Source organism: Talaromyces stipitatus, genomic scaffold (assembly GCF_000003125.1).
Source record: "Talaromyces stipitatus ATCC 10500 scf_1105507295517 genomic scaffold, whole genome shotgun sequence".
NCBI classification, from domain to species: Eukaryota; Fungi; Ascomycota; class Eurotiomycetes; order Eurotiales; family Trichocomaceae; genus Talaromyces; species Talaromyces stipitatus.
Window position 1 is genome coordinate 1,758,210 of NW_002990121.1, and position 20,709 is coordinate 1,778,918.

General features: G+C 45.9%; 3 protein-coding genes across 3 annotated transcripts; all 3 read right to left on the reverse strand.

The window, feature by feature from the left end:
- Positions 1-10,615: 10,615 nt before the first annotated feature.
- TSTA_006760 (GTP-binding protein EsdC) lies at positions 10,616-12,547 on the reverse strand. The gene has a single exon (XM_002488266.1). It carries the CDS (start codon positions 12,189-12,191, stop codon positions 11,391-11,393), a length of 801 nt encoding a protein of 266 aa, XP_002488311.1. The 5' UTR covers positions 12,192-12,547; the 3' UTR covers positions 10,616-11,390.
- A 988-nt stretch (positions 12,548-13,535) lies between these two features.
- TSTA_006770 (DNA-directed RNA polymerase II subunit RPB2) lies at positions 13,536-17,919 on the reverse strand (the record flags this gene model as incomplete). Its single annotated transcript, XM_002488267.1, has 2 exons — positions 13,536-14,256; positions 14,312-17,919. The coding sequence occupies 2 exons, from the start codon at positions 17,917-17,919 to the stop codon at positions 14,094-14,096; spliced, it is 3,771 nt and encodes a 1,256-aa protein (XP_002488312.1). The 3' UTR covers positions 13,536-14,093.
- Positions 17,920-18,468: 549 nt separating this feature from the next.
- On the reverse strand, positions 18,469-20,679 carry TSTA_006780 (DUF1716 domain protein; the record flags this gene model as incomplete). Its single annotated transcript, XM_002488268.1, has 9 exons — positions 18,469-18,554; positions 18,615-18,732; positions 18,790-19,589; positions 19,638-19,731; positions 19,780-20,014; positions 20,066-20,172; positions 20,228-20,469; positions 20,527-20,608; positions 20,653-20,679. The coding sequence occupies 9 exons, from the start codon at positions 20,677-20,679 to the stop codon at positions 18,469-18,471; spliced, it is 1,791 nt and encodes a 596-aa protein (XP_002488313.1).
- Between the last annotated feature and the right edge of the window lie 30 nt (positions 20,680-20,709).

Sequence of the window (20,709 nt, forward strand, 5' to 3'; positions counted from 1 at the left end):
GTCTGATCGAGGTCTAAGTTCGAAATGACGGTGAACCACGAATATGATAAAATCGAGACCAAGTCTCTACCTACGTATTCATACTCATTTTGATCGTATAGAAGCCGAAGAGAGACGTACAAGATGAGCGCTCACCGCAAGGTCCATTTCAGATCGATCTGATTGGCCAAACAATAAATTAGGGTCATGCCGGACTGTGGCTGAGATATACAATCTAAGCCTGAATAGGAATGGTTGGTGGGGTATTATACATGATTTAGCGGTGGTCGTAGGGCTGACTGCGTCCTTTGGGTTTGTTCACCGTCTGTTGACAATGGCCTCGATATACAATCTAACTTAGCACATAGACAGATGAATACTTTTTTTTGTGATTGTAAGCGATGACTCATTTTGATGATTTTTGTATTCGGTATTGGGATGGTCATCTGCAGGATTCTATTTGGAGTATTAGGTAGTACATGATCTCGTAATCCAAACGCGAATACGAATTGATATGCTAGAAATAATTGTAAGAACAGCCTCGAAGACATATTGCTTGAATTCAAGATATGACGTAATGCGCAATACGATCACCGGTTTGGTTACTGAATAAGCGACCTCTACATATTTACAGGCGCTGACAGGGCTGTGCCATTACTGAGTTGTCCTCTAAATCATACAATAGATTTGTTTCAATTACTTGTCATTAAAGCTGGTCGCGCACACGGACAATCTTAACCCCGCGATGCCTTATACATATCCACGCATCAAATACCGAAAACCGAAAATCGGCAACCAAGCTTCCGTGGTCCGCTAGCGTATGTTTGAAAGTGAAACTGTCGTTAATTATAGCCATTTTGAACTTGGCACTCCAGACTTAACTTGAATTAATTTAGTGAGTTCATAAGAGTGTTCAATATCAGCTGACTTTGAGCTCTAAGTGGGGATACTATTTTACTTACTTTAAGCTACTTAGTCATGATTAAGGTCCATTCCTGATATGGGAACATTACATACTTATTGAGTTAAATCTCGATTGTTGGTGCAGGTTGGGCTTAGTAATAGAGCCGCTTAGTCGCCAAGTCATCAATTTTAGATGCTGATATTCAATCTCATATGGAATTATTTGGACAAGGCGTAGTGGTCCACGCTGACGACCTGTAAGACTTCAAGTTACGGGGTCCGCCTGCCTGAAATGGTGAAGAATTTGAAAGTCTCGCTTCTTGGCATGTATCTACACTGATCGGTTCCGTATATGAATTGGTAATACCGAATCTGTGTTTAAGTAAGTACTCTCAATATAAGATATAAGTCATTCTTTGAGAGTGTGGTCTATATAGGTCCAGTCAGTTGATAATCTCATGACTCGGTTCGTACCAGAACTGTAGTGTAGTTCAGTTCATTGATACTAAGTATCGCCCCAATTGAATTAAATCGGAATAACGATACGGTTAATTAAGTCGTTTAGCTGGTGTTAAGAACTGCACAGCCACCCCGTGGCTGTTCGACCTCGGCTCATCTTTTCATCCCCATAACCTGGCATTTTTAGATCAATTGTCTGACAATAATTAATCGTAGTGGTTTCTACGTGCGTACCCGGAACGTATGCTCCGTGATCTGCGAGTAGTATAGAAGCAAACCGGTTTCATATTCGCTTTTGACCGATGGCTGTTCGGTGTTGATTCAGTGCTATCGTCAACCGGTCAACTGCTTGCTCCGGACCAACTCGTACGATAAATGCACAAACCACGGAACAATCGCTTGAGAGCGACTAAGCCTTCTAATGCAGGTGAGCTGTGGCTAGTGAAGCATTCCAGTTTTCGGGATCCACGGGCGCTACTTGCCCGTGAATCCGTGACTCATCAAATATTTACGTACAACTTGGTCACGAGCGTTGGATACGTAAACTCGGATTGTATTTGTAAGAATGAATTTCGTAATTCAGCAAATGACGGTATCCGAAATGTCCTATTTTTGCATTTCTGGGACCGTGATTGCCCCGATTTTGGCCCCTGCAGGATTCATGATTTGAAATGTTTTGTAAGATCTAGCTATTGGATCCAGTTCTATGCGACGACTGACGATTATGGTTATATGTTATACGTACTAATCATGATACTATCTCACCTGATTTCTATGACTCCGGCGGAGTGGATATCTAAGTGTCCCTATGCAGCTGAAAACTGACCCCTGCCGTAAACCTCCCGGGTCCAGCCCACAACCCGTCCTCTTGGCTGTGGAGAGTGATGCAGTACTAGTTTTACCTCTCGTGAGCATGGTAATGTAGGAACTGTCAATTTTACCGAGCATTCACAGAATGACAGGGAAGAAACTCGTGGCAGACCAGGCCGACTCGGATTCAGCCTCGGGCCAGGCGCCAAGGCAGCAACCCAGGCAAGCCTCAGGAAGCTGCGGCTAAGCCTAGCGCGTGCCCGCTAGCCGCATCTGGACTAGCAGCTCTCTCTTTGCGTCTCGGATTCTCGGCTTGATTCTTCGCTTTTGTTTCTCGTCTTCTTTCGTATTGCACAATGTCCACAACGGTACCGGAGAGAAAAAAGAAATTATTCAAGACAATCAGGCCTCACGGTCTCTCAGCTATGATTGTCCTTCCGTCAGTGCGAGGTGGTCCCGGCAATCGGGCTCAGTACGATGTACCGGTAATCGTTTACTAAGTTATACGCTGACTCCGGAGACAACGGCCTGACTCCTTCACGCTACGAACTACGCTACTTACCAGAGCTAACTACTAATGACATCGTGGAGTGGGGGATGAGAGTTTCTTGCATTAGCACAATTGACCATGCATCATTAGTTACAAGCCAAGTTCTTTTGACCTAGTCAGACTGCTGCGGTCATCGTCATCGTCGTCGTGGTCTTGTCTTGTTTCCTTCCTTTCAAGATCCATCGGCCCTACGAAACATTACCTGACAAGACGAGCTTGTTTCGCCTAGGCAGGCATCCTGGTCCCATTCCTACCTGGATCCGCTTTTGGCTTTTTACGCTCGTTTCTATTTTCTTCACGTTTGAAATGGGCCCTGACCGTTTCGTTTCTCGGCTGGTCCCGTATATATGGAACCCTCGTGGCTGATGGTATGATAAGTATATAAACTTCCGAATGCGCCCGCATCTCTGGCTGGAGTCATCAGACACAATCATATATATGACTCTATCCCCCATCCAACCTTACTCTCTTTTCCTCCCCAGCAACCCAGACTGTCTTTCGTTGAACCTTTTGATTTGTTGCTTTGTCATTGTTCTTGCGCCCTCATTCAAGCTATAGCGATTGACTCGTTTTCTTTGTTTTGCATTAACAGCGCTATTGCTTCAACAAACCCTCCGCGTGATACGAGATACATTGCTGCCTTAGCATAAGCATTCGTCAATAGCCGCTGCTTTCAAATACCCTCTCGAGTGATTCTAATCGCAACATTTCGATCTTCGTACAACAATTAGCCAGAGTCTACTACACAATGTGCTATCAAGTAGTTGAGCGTTACTCAGTGTGCCGCTGCCTTTACTACCAGCACGCTGTCGATCCCTGCACGGCATACGGACAAAGAAATCATGTTGTCCAAGAGAAGACTGTCCTTGTGGGCTACGCCTGCCCCTCACATACGTCTCGACGCGGCGGTGGCTCAAACAATCCTTCCAAGGCCTATCGGTAACTGCGGAATATGTACTGAAGGAGCTACCGGACGACCGACAGGGTTCAGAGCTGCTGAACCATGGGACGAACTACGCGGAAGGAAGTTAGAGTGGGAGGAAATGCATTACGAGGCATGAGCACAGGAACTTTCATTCTTTTCTACGAAGTGCCGGACACTTCAAATATTTTCCATATGATTCCGATCTCATTCATATCTAGCGTTTCGATACGACGAAGACAACACGAATTACGAAACTCAAGGTTGCATAAGGTCAGACTTTCTACCTCAGCACTGCTGGATTCCCAGGTGGACTGGCGCGTGGGGAGGATTAATTAGGAGGCTTTCACCATTCGACAATGCTTGCGATTACGATATTTACGGAGTCATAAGTCCTGATTCACGAAAAGAACTATACATAAATGAACGATCGGCGACGATCACATCTGGTTGTACAACTTAAAATTCCGCTCTTTGGGAATCTGTTTTATCAGATTTTGTCTGCATATATGGGGTTTTCGGATTGACTTTTTCTAGATGGCTTGCTGCATTTGAGGCGTTATCTGACTTTTCTTTGATTTGTTGTTTGATGTTTTCGGGTCTGTTTGTTTCAGCGCTATACATTGTTTTGATTCATGGTTGTTATGTTTGATGTTATATGCTTGCGCGAAATCCAGGCTGGACCCTGGATATAATGGGAAGATTTCTGCCGGATCAGAGTTACTCTCCCTTTCGGATTGTCAAAAGAATGTCTGGTGATTTTTGTTGATCTGTTCTCTGCAGGGAGATGCCTGGAGTATCTCGGTTTCGGCTACTCAACGGTTGATATCTGGTTTCCGAACGAATTTGTCTAACGAGCTAGACTCATTACAATAATCGGACGGAATTTGATACGATGGAGATGATGGATCAGGGAAACAGTTCGCTTTGACTCATTCTTGATTCATTCCATTAATGACAAATGAAGCATACACGACACAGCCCACCACCGAAATTGGAATTCCCAAAATGGACTGTTTGTCTACACGACAGAAGCGTGATCTTCGATTTGACCCTGGAGGTTTTCTTCGACGACATACATCTATCTGCATGACTCAAGACATTTATGCGTATTTCTGATACTGATGGATGGGATATGTGTACAATACTTCACTTCTTTCACAAAGGCAATCTGCTGCGCAAATGCCTCTGTATACTACACACTACTCTAGTATATATATACATACATATGTATTTTTATGAACCAGAAAGTAAAACACGGAAAATATAACTTTCATTATCAATCTTTTGAATACCATATGCATGATAAGTCCTGATGATGTCATAGGATTGATTGATAATGTTCTGATCAGTCAGCAGGATTTCCTTGACTTGTTTCGCTAACTTAGACTTGTTGTGTCAGATAAGTTTGGTGACTCATCAAGGATTTCTAATCCTAGTGTCTAGTGTGAGGCCTTAGTAGACTCAACTAATGTCGATATCGATCTTATGGTGTGTAGAACGGTGTATTTACGTATAGATCGGGAACCGCTCATCCAGGATCCATATTGGAAAATATATTTCCAATTTCGGAAGACCTGGAAGTTAGGGCTTATCGACATGTCAACCCTAGCAACGTTCCCACTTCCTGCTTCACATACTGAACAATTTTTTGCAACACATCCAAGAAGCTGTGTATAATAGTTTGCTATATTTAGATGCACTAGCAGCAGGATCTCAAGGATATGTACTAGAAAAGCCTTCCAGAGTTGAATCATGTTTCAATGAGTAAGCAGTCCAACTTCTTGCTAATCAAAACTATAGACCTTCTATCTTTATGTCCCTATTCTACTTTCTACCTACTATGTAGGAATCAACCGAATATAGTTGATGTATCCTCAATTAGCGGAAACTACAGGTGACCTTGGAATCTGATATCTTCCACGGTAAACGACGCAGACGAATCTTCTACCTAGTGAGATGCTCGTGTCTTCTATATAGGATTTCCACATAGGGAATGCATTAGTAAAGGGCCCCTTCCACCGGCTGCTGCTTCACGTCGCCATTGCGGTTCATAGAACCTTTGGAATCAATCAAGCCGTTTGAAGCAAACTTGCTGATGGATGAATGGATGGTGTTAATAATGTGCTGAGCGTAAACATGGAAGTCGACGTTTCCCTTCATAGCTGTGCCCTGGACGCCAAATTTGCAGCTGCCATACTGCACCAGCTGGCTGGCGCTGTTTCTTGACGGCATTTTCCACCTCCCGCTGTAATAGGAGGTCAATCCAAGAGTTGGACAGGAGGAATTATCAATATGGCCGAAGTGTTTGGTGTCTTCAATCTTCATTAGCAAAGGTCCTGTAGCTAACATACAGAGACTGAAGCTTGAGAAGAAAAGAATCCTAGCTACAAGGAACTTCCTTCTTATGAATGCGTGAGTCATTGACAGGAGACCTCACGTTGTCCATCCAGTTGGTGTGGCTTGTCACAGATATCATGTTGTACTGTTTCAGTACTGTTACATCCACTTGCCCAGTGTATTCTGGATGTTCTTCACGATCTGCAGGCGGCCGTGGACACTTGGGGATGCATTACTGGTCTGATCGACGAATGCCGACTCGCCACAGTCGCTGATCGCCTGCAGTGCATTACAGGGATAGTTGATAGTTGTGCACGGTGCTTTGTTTGGCGCTGATTGCCTCCTGGGCCGTAGCGGGGCTGCAGACCAGAACCGTGACATACCCTGGCGCGGTGATATTTTATGATGTTCTGATTGTATAGTTGGTCCAGAGTGCCCGAGTTGGTGGGATGGGCGATTGCGCCGACAATGAGATCTGCGAGAGTGACCCCACCCCCCCCACCCCAATGTACCATCCAGGGACTCGATACCTAGAGCTGCCACAAATATAGTCGGAGCATACTTGATTTCCGTGAGAATCGGTTGTACAGGGGCGGGATGATTCGAGAGGTTAGACCAGGTAATACATATCGTTGTTATAGCAATACCCTGAGGCGGTCATGCCATCGTTGCTCGTGTATGCAGAGAGCGGGTTGCTGGTAGCGTATGAGAAGCCCGAGTCGACGACAAACGCGTACGTGCTTGAGAAGTTCCAGGTAGCTGGAATTGCAAAAGCGAAAAACGACTTGGCAACAATCACCTCCAGTGCGGAGTAAGAACTCTTGGTGTCCCCAAGTGGGTTACCTTCTTTGCCGTCAACGGCGCCTTCAATCAACTTCCCGTCTGAATTAAGGTTGGTGAGCGCTGTCGGTCCATCTTCCTCGCCGCTGAAAAGCTCTGTAAATGCCATCGCGGTCGAATTTGATCAACCAAGATGGCCCTGCCCCCATGCACTGGGAGAACACGGCCTGGTCTTGAGCGCTCCAGTTTCCACTGCAACGCGTGTCAGCATTAGTAGTTGCCCATATAGTGGACTTTGGAACCGGATGAAGGTAGGAGATATTTGTGAGACAGCTTACTTTGCTATGCTTCCTTGATGAATGGCAGAAGTCATACTTGTGCCAAACGACACGAGGGCCTTGCTGGTATCTTTCAAGTTGTCGTACAGAGCTTTGTTGGCCCTGACATACGACATGGCAGACAAAACTTTCCGTAATATTTATGTTAGTAGGTAGCTAATTTGGTAATCCAGATCTGACACAAAGAGGAAAAGGGGGAAGAAGATATGTGAGCAAGGATGGAAAGGGGAGGCAATACGTACATGAGTTGAAAAATACCGAACTGCCGACGGTTCCTATGAAGCCAATTACAGAGAGCAGAACGTCAAGTTATTCGTCGCTCTCTGGGTTTGACAGGCACGAACTTGTTTTCCAGGTCTTGGAGTACCGGACTTATCACGTCACTGAAGGTATCATGTAAGGCATTAATATAGGTTGAATATATCTGGATCATAGAAGTCAACCATTATAATCATGACAATCAGGAGGTTTGTTATGAGTGGGTTGTCATTTTGTGGGCTCACCTCGTGCACAATGACCATTGAGTTGAAAATCCCGTAACCAGCCGGGCCAGTACCACCTCCCTCAATTTCCGTGCAGGTCAGGGTTTGAACACAATTGTTGAGGTTGCTATAATCTCCACAGCTGGCCATTTAGGGCCTGTGAATGGTGATCGATACCGACTCAATAAAGTTCAGCTCCCCGGAAAGTTGATCGATTTTGAGCCAGACATTGACGGCATCTGCCCAGGTATTCGGGCAGTCCATCATGTCCCACTGCCGTTTTGGATTGAGGTCGGTGATATCTTCGACAGATTGGTCGGCGTAGGTCAGAGTCATCCAGTTGCTGGTCCGGTTGCCATCCGCATACGGATCCGTTCCAATAGCAGCAAGGTTGACGAACTGAGCTCAACTGGTACTCGGATAAGCGGGCGCTATTATACTTCGAAAAGTCGGTAGCCTAAAGTGTGTCGCCGCCCATTTCTAGAGCTTGGTAGTAAGCCATGCGTTCAACCTTTATCGTGTCATCCATGTAAGCGACCCATTGGGTATCGTCATAAACAAGGATTTTGCTGTTGCTTTTTTCGTTGACATAGGAAGTCGTGACTCCGCTAGCACTTCCTGCAATTTTATTGATCTCCGCCTTTTAGTTGGACTCTGCCGCGTTCGTACAGATGCCTTTATCTGCGGTGTATATTACTGTAGGAATCATATCGTATGAACACTCGCTGGCGAGTAGTAAAATCTGACCGGACATAAATTTAGAGAAAAAAGAAACTCCAATGCAACAAAGAGTAATCCTATCAACCACCAAGCAGGAAATAATGCAATTCTTTTAGCTGAAATGTGGCTGGTGGGTGGACATCTCATGGATGAGAATTGAAGAACGCAAGCAGTAGACGTAATAGCAGCGGAAATGCTCGACAAGGCCGCGAAGTTTGCAGCCGCACCGCATGGGTCCGCAGTTGGAGCTATAGGCGAAAGAATAGCACATGAATTTTGACCGTCAAATTTGTTTTTTGCCGCCATATCCAGAGTTCCGGTGACGTTGAAAGTATAGATGTCGTCGGTGCCAATGCAGGCGCTATTGGCCGAATCAGCTACAAGATTCGACTCTTTGGTACCATTTCGGGTGGTGAAAAAAAGTTTTGTCTTGGTGTTGGTTGGTAATGTTTAGTGCGCCTCCTTCTGGAGATACTGAACAGTTGCCCGTGCTCAAGGGCCAGGAACGCTCCCAGTGGTCTTCGATGCCATTCAAGCCGTAAATAAAGCTGCAGACATAGTATGGGTCACTGCTCGAGAAGCTTGCATTATTGAAATCCACGAATGAGGAGCCGATGTAGTCAGAAAAACTGGTGCTGCTCCTGACGGAAAATTGAATATAAGGCTCAATGAATGATGCAAATGCATTATTCTGAATAGCAAAATGATCGGTATGAGACGAGCTGCTGTGTATGCATCATTGCATGGGAACAAGAGATCGACTTTCACCATGGCTGGGAATGTTACGGCCCCGGTCCCGGCATCACTGAGAAGCGAGGTGACAAACAAAGCTAAGGTGTATGACATGTTGACTGTGAAGGTTTTAATGTTTAGAGGAGCGAGCAGAATGCGAGAATAAATATAAAAAAAAGAAAAAATGGACGAAGAGAACTTAGAGAAGAGAAAAGAGATGGATAACAGGAGACAACAAAGAAATGTCGACCATTGAATGGATCTGCAACGTATGCAGATGCAAGTTAGCGATTGAGTGGGGGAGCATCAAATACATCCGCGGCCCACATTCCCCGGACCCACACAAGCAAGCTAATCGAGACATCAATGAACTTCCGAAGGAAAAAACAGGGTCTTCAAGTTTCATAAGTTGTTATATCCGCTATTACGAGTATTTCAGTGTTCAGTACTGAGGTCTCGGACATGCAGAAGGCGACGATTGCCACGATGCTATGAATAACTCACATTATAATATCAATATTCTCCGACAATTCGCCTCTTTCTTCATAGAACCGTGGATTCAGCGCGGACAATCTAGCATGGACACTATGCTCCTCCTCGTGCGAGTATAAAATGGTTTCAATTGTCATGTTGGGTACAGTCGCAATCATCAAGGATCTGCCCAAATCGTGACGAGTTTCTTGATCACCTTTACTACTCATTGTATCTCATCCCTACGAAGCATGCAAGAGCCAAAAATGTGCCTTGTGCCGTACATCATCTTAGGATTGCTCCCTGATTTGCTCTCTGCCCGCGTCCTGAACACACGCCAAATGATGACATGCGAGTTCAGCGTGTCTGCCAGCAGTGGAGATACTTGTGTAACCTTTGCCGCCGACTTGGGATTGACATAAGCGAGTTTTCAGCCTGGTCTTTCCTCCAATTATAATGAATTTATCTAGTCTCGTCAGGCGATAACTGTGCTACAATTGAGTTAAAGTTTGGGATAAGCGCACAAGAATTTGACTCTTGGAACCCTTCCCATAAATTCTCGTACATGATACGGTTACCACTTCGTCCAAGCTGCTGTGTAGCTGGATATGTTCATATTTTCCTACATATTATGGAGAAGTTGAGGTCTTGCCGGACAAGATTGTGAGCGACGAGATGCTTGTTTAGGGTCATCTTATGGTCCTGCTCACCCATAAGTCTACAAGTGCTTCGAGCTTCTATCGTTGGTAATTACCACCTAGGCAAGCTCTTTTTGATGAACCCCTTGGCCATGTGACTGCCAATTTCTGCAGGCTTCAGGATCTTCATAATCTTTATAGTTCAAAGTGCTATAATCAAAAACCTCAGAGTGGACCTAATCTCAGACTTGGGAATTATGATGGCTGGAAGATGCATACGCGACGTAATGCCGGCATGCCAAGTTAAGTCATGATTGCAAATTGTATTCATACTAGCTTTGCTACGGCATAGAGATGCTTGCATGCATGTCTTCTCAAGGAGTCATGTTACAAAGGACCCAGGGGAGCCACATATTACATTTACGTATTTGCTACCTGGTTAACTTTATATTCTCCTTTTATTTGTTCTCCTCTTTGTTTGAGATACTTTCCCTCACACGATATATAAATTATAGATTGTCAAGTGATCGATCATCGATTTTAAGCTACCTAACTATCCCTACAACAAGATGTCATATGACAGATAGAAAATCCAATCTATCACCATCAAACATATCTGCTGGGATGCTTCCATATATATTGCTCTGACCAAAAGCGATCAAGTAACCATATGAAAACATAGGCAGGCTTTTCCAATTAAGATTCTTCCTGGAAGATTTAAATCCATAAGTGGCCAAACTGCGCTAATCAATCGTTCACAACCCATCATGAACACGAAGAGAGACCAGCTCAAATCGTGGACGCTGGGTTATGGGTGGCTAACTAGAATGAGTAGTCCTGATACTTGTTGTCATTGTCGTTGTAGGATCTGTCACACAGCCGGTTCATGGAAGGTTGTCGTTGAGATTAATTAATATGGAATATGTATTGAAATGCTATTTTTGTTGTTTTCCGATTTTTTTTGTCGTTTTTCTGTTTCTTTTCGGTTTAATTATTGTCGTAAAAATATGTTCGAGAATTCGAATTGAGTAGATCGTTGACTGCATAATCATCGTTCCGCATGAGTATTCATACTGAATATAAAAGCGTCTTCTCCTAGAATGCGACTTGCCCAAAACTGTGTCTTTCTTTTTCACAAAAAAAAGGAGTGATATGAGGTTTCCCAGTAATCTGAAACGGCTCAATAGGCGAATGCAAATGCAAACTGTTTACCATGAAGACTAGAGAGGAAAGGATTCAAAATCTGCAAAGAAATCATTTCTGTCTTCATCGGCGAACAACAATGCCTTGACGACGGGCACCACGACGAGCAGCGCGGTACTCAGAGTCGGACTCAGACTCAGAGGAGCAGTCGCTACCATCCGAAGAGTCGGAGTAACCACATCGGCTACCGCCACAGTCGAGCTTGACGCGATCACCCTTGCGAGTAATTCCGTAACGTTCACAGCGGCACACGGAAGTAGCGGGATCACTGAGCGAGGACAGCGAAGATGGCGAAGTGCTGTCTGTGCGTGAGGAGAGGGATGATCCGACTGAGCTTGGAGGGCTGCTGGAGTATGAGTCGTAGTCGTCGGACAGACGTGAGTGCGAGAAGCGATCTGTCAATTCGTCGACGGTGGGGAAGTAGTCACCTTCACGAATGCCGCGGGAGGCGTAGGGCTTGGAAGGCTTTGGGTGCTGAATCTTGGAAGGGGACAAAGCACGACCCTTGGGGATATCGACGGACTCGCGACGAGCATGGCTTGAGCGACCTCCGGAGCTTGACTTGCTGTTACCACCTGGAACGTCGAGGATGTTGAGTTTGCGGCCAGTGGTGGGCTCAGTGGTGTACTCTACGGCAGGGTCGTGAGAGACGTGGTATCCGTCCATGATGTAGTAGTACCAGTAACGACCACCGAGTTGCAAGACCGAGGTCTGGAAGCGGAATTTGCCGGTCCATGCTCCTGACTTGGAAGTATCCTTGGACAAGGGTAGTTCACGAGAGTAGTTGTCCCAGGATCCGACGAGGTGCACTGACTTAACGCTTCGAGAAGTGCGAATAGAGAAGTTCAATTGAACAGCGGCCATTTTGATATGCAGTGATGAAAGATCGAACAAAGAATAATTAAATAATTAGTGTATAATATAAAAGAAACGATAAGTCGGTTTCGAGCAAGATTCAAGCTGCACAACACAATTGTCGACCGGCGACAATGAAGCTTGGTTGGTATAAAATTGTCTAGTTTATCAAAGTTTGACCAAATTGTTGTATAAGGTCAAAAAGAATAGCTGATTAGTTGAACGAGCACAGCTCGATCGAGTTGATTGTAAGTGAAAGGGGAAGGAATCAGAATTATTCAAGGCAATAAACACAACGAAACAAGTGCAGCCAGTGCAACTTGGCAAACTTTGATAAACTAAGGGCAGCTCGAACAAAAAAAAAGCTTGCTGAAGAAAGAAAGAAAAGGAAAAAGTTTCAAAAAGTTGATGGCGGCACAGCAGCCATCTTTATGTCAAATGCGAGCCCCGGGGGTGGGCGAACCAACCACACCTGTCAACGACACTATGACCCATGGCCCGGTGTATACTTCGGATGGCTTCTAGATTTGACCCTAAATCCACGGAAATTCACCCAACTAGAGCACGCGGACAGCTCTTGCAGGACATCCGCGCGAAAAGCCGGTCGCTGGTTGACTGAGCTGTTCGAGAGTGGGGTTCAGCCCAGCGTTGCTCTGCAGATAAACAAGACGAAAAAGCCGATGACCAAGTGTGATGTTCCGATTAGGGTGCAACTGACATATCTGCCAATGGCTGAGCGGGGTGATGCAAAGGGCGTGATGGGCGCATAAATGCGAGAGATGATTGGTGATACGTGGGGGAGGGACCACAGATGACTTCAACTTAAGCTCAATGAAGGATCCGTGGTAGCCCGTGCGGCTCGGATCGAATCGAATCATGAATGGCCTTTCTAAGAATAGAGCGGGGCACCAGATTGGCTAATGCGTTGTAAACAGAAGGAGAATGATGCTCCTGCTTCTGGCCAACTGGAGTCCGGCAATTGACGCCCTTATGAATTAGGATGAATTAGGGTTATCACATCTCACCACTCACAAGTCACAACATCTCATTGCGTATCTTGATTCAAGCTATCGACGTACACCATCCTTGCTTGCATATTTTTCATCCATCATGCCATCCAGCCGTCTCGTTTACTGTCTGTCTTGATGGAAGGGTAGAGCCTGCTTCTATACGAGTTACGTAGTCTTATTATTCTTCCACTATACATCCATGGAGACTATCCTTGCAATTTTTCTGAAGAATCTGCCCACTACTGTCGGTGTGGGCTTGTTGGACCCAGCAACAGGCATAAAGATCCCAGAAGAATTGGCCATTAGCAGGATAGTGGGTATGTGAAATTCTCCAATTAATAGGAAAGTAGTATCATTCATTACTCATGGGCAATCATTCAGGCTTCTGACTAGTATGGCAAGTGCTTCCGAATGGTACCTAGGTATATACCACCTGGGCAGGGCTCCTTCGAGACACCATCAAGACATACCTGACCAGGATCCAGGTATACGGAACAATGGCATTCTGCTAGGCAAAATAGTTAAAAATACAATTCAGTGTTCACCAAATATTGCCCGCATATTTCCCAAAAAATTGAACGTGAAAGGTCGACGAAACCAGATTGGATAAAATTTTGTTCTTTGCGGCCGGAGAATCTTCCTCTTTTTATCTCCAAAGCAGAATTTTAATATTATTAACAGATGGCAACCTGAAAACCGAAGAGTATGAGTTTCCCTCCCAACGGGCTCTCCGCCGGAAGAAAAAAGTAAAAGCAAATAGAGTTAAAATGTATGAAATGGTGGTTTAAAACGCTGTACGCCTTGAGAATGCCAAATATGTCATCAAAGGTGAGGAAAGTTCCAAAGGTTTTCTGAATGCAACGCAAGCTCGTGCTGGCGGGGGTTGGTCTTCGAATCAGATTTATCGTATGGATACGCCAGACCGGTCGGTAAACATGCGCGCGGCGATGTTCATTGCGGCAAGCTCTTGGAACAGTAACTTGGCTGCATATGGGATGTGGACCTGCGAAATACGGTGCTTATTGTTGCAAAGTCGGCACTCGAACAGTCCTTTCTTGAGTTTTCTGCAGCGTTGTCAGTATTAAAATTACATGATAAATACTTGAGACGAAAACTTACGCAATTGGCGTCATCAAACCGCAGTCGTCGCAAATGTGAACACGGAATGGATCCGACACATCGAAAAGACGTTCTTTCAAGAAAGCACTGGCACCGTGTGCAATCATACAATCCCGCTCCATCTCTCCGAAACGTAGACCACCATCACGAGCACGACCCTCAACAGGCTGCCTAGTCAAAATCTGGGTAGGACCACGTGCTCGAGCGTGGATCTTGTCGTCCACCATGTGTCGAAGACGTTGGTAGTAGGTAGGACCCAAGAATACCTGAGCTTTGAGCTTCTTACCCGTATGACCATTATACATCACTTCGAAACCACGTGACTGATAGCCGTGCTCTCGAAGCAAACGAGAGACGGAGTCGACAGTGACATCGGTGAAGGGAGTGGCATCACCTTCAAACCCACGAAGTGAAGACACTTTACTAAGTTGACACTCGATCAAATGCGCAATGGTCATACGAGAGGGAATGGCGTGAGGGTTGATAATCAAATCTGGAACGACACCTTCTCGAGTGAAAGGCATATCTTCATGACGATAGGTAATACCAATGGTACCCTTCTGACCGTGACGCGACGCGAACTTGTCACCAATTTGAGGGATCTTCGTTGTTCGCATGCGGACCTTGACCAACCTGAGGTCAGGGTCATTGCCCGTAGTTAACAATACTTGATCCACGATACCAGACTCTGTCGCTCGTAACGGTGTAGATACGTCCACCTTTGTATGTGCCTTGGTGCGCTGACCCAATTCTTCGGACTCTGGTGCCAAAGGAGCTGTCTTACCAATGATAATGTCTTCGCCAGTAACACGGACTCCTGGCGCGACGAGACCGTCGTCCTCGATCTTGTCGTAGGTACCTTTCCTCATACCAAGAGTATCAGAGCGCATTGGCTTCTCGAACTTCTCAATCGTCTGAAGACCAAGTTTCCTTTCAGCTTCCGTGTAGGTGCGGTAGAACAAACTACGGAAGAGACCACGGTCAATACTACTCTGGTTCATAATGACCGAATCTTCCTGGTTATATCCGGAATAACAGGCAATGGCGACGATGGCATTTTGTCCAGCAGGCAGTTCTCGGAACTTGAGGAACTCCATAGATCGCGTGGTGGCCAAAGGCTTTTGAGGATAGTAGAGAATATTGGCCATGGTTTCCATGCGCTGGTCGAAGTTGGTCAAGAAGACACCCATAGCTTGTTTACCCATAGCAGATTGGTAAGTGTTACGGGGAGATTGGTTGTGATCGGGGAACGGAATGATACTGGCGCAGATACCAAGGATCATACTCGGATGAATCTCGCAGTGAGTCCAGATGTGAGCCCTCTGGCTCAGAACAGAGCGGACACGCTTGTTCGGATCACTGTTATCTTCGGGCATAGCATAACCGGCTTGCAGCTGTTTCGAGATTTCGAGATCTTCGGGAGACATTGCGATCATGATAGTCTCTTCTTCTTCAGCATCGACATATTCAATGACACCCGATTTGACAAGACCCTCCCAACCATAGTACTGTTCTCTACGTTCTTCGGGGTCGAGATCTGGTGGAAGCTCACGGTCTGCTTCAAGTCTGCGAATGTGGTCTTTATTGAGTACCAGCGAACCGCAGTTTTCGCTTCGTGGATCGTTGTCGATAACAAAGAGTGGTCGACAGACACGACCTGCATCAGTGAAAATCTTGAATTCCCGGTCACGAATGTCACGAACCAAACTGACTTCGTGCGAAATCATGTTTCGTCGACGTAGTGATTGGACAGTGCTGACCAAGTGGGCGGGATCACGATGAATACCAACCCAAACACCATTGACGAAGACTTTGGTTGCATGAGGTGTAACTAGTGGTTCAAATTCCTCGAGCACTTCCATATTTCGCTGAATCATGAAATCCACAATGGGTTCACTAGGTGACCCCACGGTGATGGAACACATCAAAGCCAAGTTCTTGACTAGACCACAAGCTTGACCTTCAGGAGTCTCAGCAGGACAAACCAGACCCCAGTGAGTGTTGTGTAGCTGACGGGGCTTGGCGATCTTTCCATCACGACCAATAGGAGTATTGGTACGTCTCAAATGAGACAAAGTAGAAGCAAAGGTGTAACGACTGAGCACTTGAGAGACACCTGCTTTGGAGCTCATTGCCTTCTTCTGTTCACCCCAGTTTCCAGTAGCGAGAGCATATTTCAGACCACCTGTCAAAGTGGCTGGCTTGAGACCCACGTTAAGAACCACCTCACGGTTTGTTTCAACACATCTCTGGACGTAACGTGTAAGATCTCTTGTAACACGGGTGAAGAGAGTTCGGAAAAGCGTAGCAAGTAGTGGACCAGCCAGATCAAGACGCTTTTTACCGAAATGGTCACGATCATCAACATCTCGACGGCCGAGAGCACACTGAAGCAGTTTATGAACCATATATCCCAAGAAGAACGCCTTTCTAGTCTCACTTCCTTCACTCTGGGAAATGTGAGGAAGGAACTCTTTCTGCATGATTTCTCTAGCATATCGCACACGTCTGTCATGGCTCATACTCGTCTGTGACGATCCACGCTTGCTGATAAAGTCGAGGGCGACTTCACGGTCTTGAATAACAAACCCTTCTTCAATACAAGGCTTCAACATCTCCAACATAGGCGTGTCGTTACGATCATAGCAAATGTGGTTAAGAATATCTTCATCAGAAACAACACCAAGAGCTCGGAACACGATGACGATGGGAATGTCTGTCTTGATGTATGGGAGAGAAGACCGGATAGTCGGGCCAAATCCACCCTTGCTGCTGTCACCCTTGGCGAAAAGTTTGAGTGAAAGTTGAGATAGAATGCGAGAACCCTTTTCGACCGCACTTCGGATTTCTGCGACGTAAGGCGTCGGGCTGGGAGGTGCCTTTTTGAAAACCTGAACAATATTTCCAGCACTTCGCTCCTGGGCAATCAAAACCTTCTCACTGCCGTTGATGATGAAATAACCACCAGAGTCGTACGGGCATTCATTCCAGTTGTATAAGCTCTGTTCGCTGAGGTCTCTCAGCAAGCAATATTTCGACTTCAACATGATAGGAATTCTGCCAATATAACAGCCCTTTGCCTCTTCCTCTGAAATGACCAACGGTTTCTCCTCCCACTCAAGGTATGTCCCACCAGGCTTTTGTTCCTCATTTTCATCGCCGAGTCCTTCTCCGTCGCGGTCGGCAACTTTGCGCTCGCGGCCTTCAGTTAAGCGTCGCTGAACGTTGAGATAAAGGGGGGAGGCATAGGTAAGATTTCGATGACGCGCCTCCATGGGTAGTAGAAGGGTTGCTGCTCCGTTGATTTCAGAGAAAGATGGTCGGGCAAGCATGATCGTGCCATATTTAATCTCGTAGCGGCGAATAACAACCGGATCGATTTCGTCCTCGTTCGGCGTGATGGTCTGATCGATGGTAACTTGTCCTTGCTCCTCCACCAACTCCTGCATCGTCGACGAGATGAATTCATCGAAAGAGTCCAACTGCTGAGACACAAGACCTTTTGTATCAAAATACGATGAAATGACGGTCCAACAGTCTTCTGAAGTGATTCCTTCCTCCTCATCCTCATAGTATTCATCCTCGTACACCTCCTCGTAGTCCGCCATTATGAGATGCGCGCGGTAGCCAACAACTCACTCCCCTGGACAAAGACTTGAGAGAAAAGGGTAAGGCAAAGAACTTTCTACTTGAAGCGCGTGAAAGCGCTCAAAAGTTTCAAGTTCTCGACGGGTAGTTTTGATAAGTGGGTGAGAGTGAGAGAGAGGCTGGGAGATGAAGAAGTGATAAATCGATCGCTGCGTCCTATCTCCGACTGGAGTTTCTGGCTGGATCTTTCTTTCTTGGCGCGGCTCGGCCGCCACTGCGGTTCACCGCCTATTCCCATTAAGGTTTAGTGTATATTATTATCACGTGACTTTCTTCTATGTCAGAACGTAAACGTAATACCGTTTCACCAAAAATGTAAGGGTTTTTTTTGGTAATTTTGTGGTATTTGCGAACCGTCCCGTAGTTCAACGTCTGTATTCTGCTAGTCACGTGATTTTGGTTTCAACATTTTATTAACCCTCATTCTACGACAACTCGCGATGTTTCAAGATTGATCTTAGATTGATGATGCTGTTTATTGCGCTATTGTACATTCTGTAAAGTAGTGGTTATTGTACAAAGTGCAGTAACGTGCTTAACATATCCTTCAGGTCTTTCTCTCCCTCGTCTTCATCTCCGAGATCTTTCACCTGATCTAAAATTTCGTAAAGTTAGCCCAAGATACCAGGAATTCAAGCGTAGTTCAGGCCAGTACCTTCAAGTGTCTTCCGTATTAATGAGATGTTCTCGTCTCGGCCACTTAGCAATATCGATATTTTAGTCTTCGCGCCATCATCTTCAGCAATGAGCCAAGCAAGAATAACATCAATAGTCTAAAAATCATTAGTGCGGGATATGTCTTGGGAAGGGAGGCTCATTGAAATTCTTACTTGGAGCGCAAAAAGACCGGCATCCAGCCGGCGTGAAAGCCATTCTCCTGCCATGATTTCTTGGTCTGACTCGTCCAGACCTTGACGTTCCTGCTCGATACCAGACTCGACAGGTTTCAGCCGGGAGGCGTATTCTCTCCTCAACTTGATTAATTTCTCGATCTTCTCATAATCCTTCTCCATGAACTTGGCTAGTGTACGTATACGGGGAGCAGAACCACCAGGTAAATGCCGGAGCAGAGACGCAAATATACCCAGCAAGTGCTCGATGGCTTCATTTTCTTGCTTTTTCATGAACATACCAAATACCGTCCTGAGGCCAGCGACCTCAACCAACCGATCACATGCCGCTGCTCCTGTCTGTCCCGAGAGTGCATGATCCAGTGTCCGCAATGCTCTCTGTTTGCTAAGCTTCCCTTCTCGAAGCATGATATGAGCAAGCTCAACACCTTCAGCCTCTAAGAATTTTGCCTTGCCTTCTTCATCATCGACCACACACGTAAGACAATCGAACAGATTCTCCACATATTCTTCTTCGTCAGAGTCCTTCTCCGGGTCCCGTTTACGGTATGAACTCAATAACTGTAACAGGATGTCCACTCCATTGAGCGAGGCAAACTTAATTCTGTTTTTGGGAGACGACTGTAGAATAATAGCAAGGATTTCAGCAGAATACTGTTTGTTTTGTCCCACGGGTGTCTCTTTCTGTTGAATGCGCGACAGTAGCCATGGTATAACGTTGGCGTCCTGTCCAATTTTCTCAGCTACTGAGGACTGCGAGGCCAAATTCTCGAGTACATCTGTTCCACGTAAGTATAGGAACTTTGGCAATGAAGGTTAAAACTCACTTAGCACGTAATAGACACCACTTCGGTCCGCGTCCTGCGATTCGTCTAAACGTGAAAGATTCTGAGCCAGCAGCTCAATTACATCGGCATCGAGCTTGTGACGTTAGTCTCTGAGCTCAAAACGGTAGGGAATAAACTATACTATTGCATTGACCAAACTGTCCCACTGATTTTGTTCGGCTTGCACATCCTCATCCGTCAATTCTGATATAGTTTGGATCGCGTCAATCGCAATGTCTGTATTTTCATGTGAAAGGAGAGAAACTAAGGAAGAGACACATCCTAGTTTTGCAAATTCCTCGTATAATTCGGGGTGATCTGATAGCACGGAAAGTGCCTTTATATCAGCGTCGAGGTCGGCCTCTGAGACCATGAATCTGGTAGCGCGTTAGCCATTGCAGTTATGGTAGTGCGTGCATCATCCATACTTTTGCGGATCATTCTCGAACTTCGCTCGTAGCTCTGCGTTCTTCGATATGCGCTTTTCGAAGTTCAAAGCTAAGCGCCTTACCCATGCAATGTCGATTTTCTCTACCTATACCAGACGATATTAGCCGCATGTTCCCCTTGTCTCTGCTCATATCACTCACAGCTGCTTCTCTATCCTGATCTTGTCGGTCCAAGTAGTCCATAGCCTGAGCCGTCTCTTTTGCCATACCTCCACCAAAAAATCGTCCCTCCTCGTCATCAGGAACATCTTCCTCGAAATCGGGAGGAAGTTCGGGTCCCGCAAACTCGCTCTCGTCTTCCGGTTCATCGTCGACAGCGGCTGCCTTTCCTTTGCCCTTGACGTCGCCATTTGCATCTAATTTTGCCGCTTTATAGAATGCGTCTATTCGGATGGATTAGCAGTTTGCGCGACAGGATTTCAGGCTTGGGTTCGACGTACTGGGATCATGGTTCGGTTGCTCGAGCTTACGCTTGCCGCTGCCTTGCACAACTACAGGTTTCTGTGACAATACCATCAGACACTGTATATAACCTCGATACGCAATTCATCCTTTTTAATGCGTACCTTGAACATATCGTCAATGCCTGCCATTTCTGCCCCTCCGCGAATTATGAGTTGTTT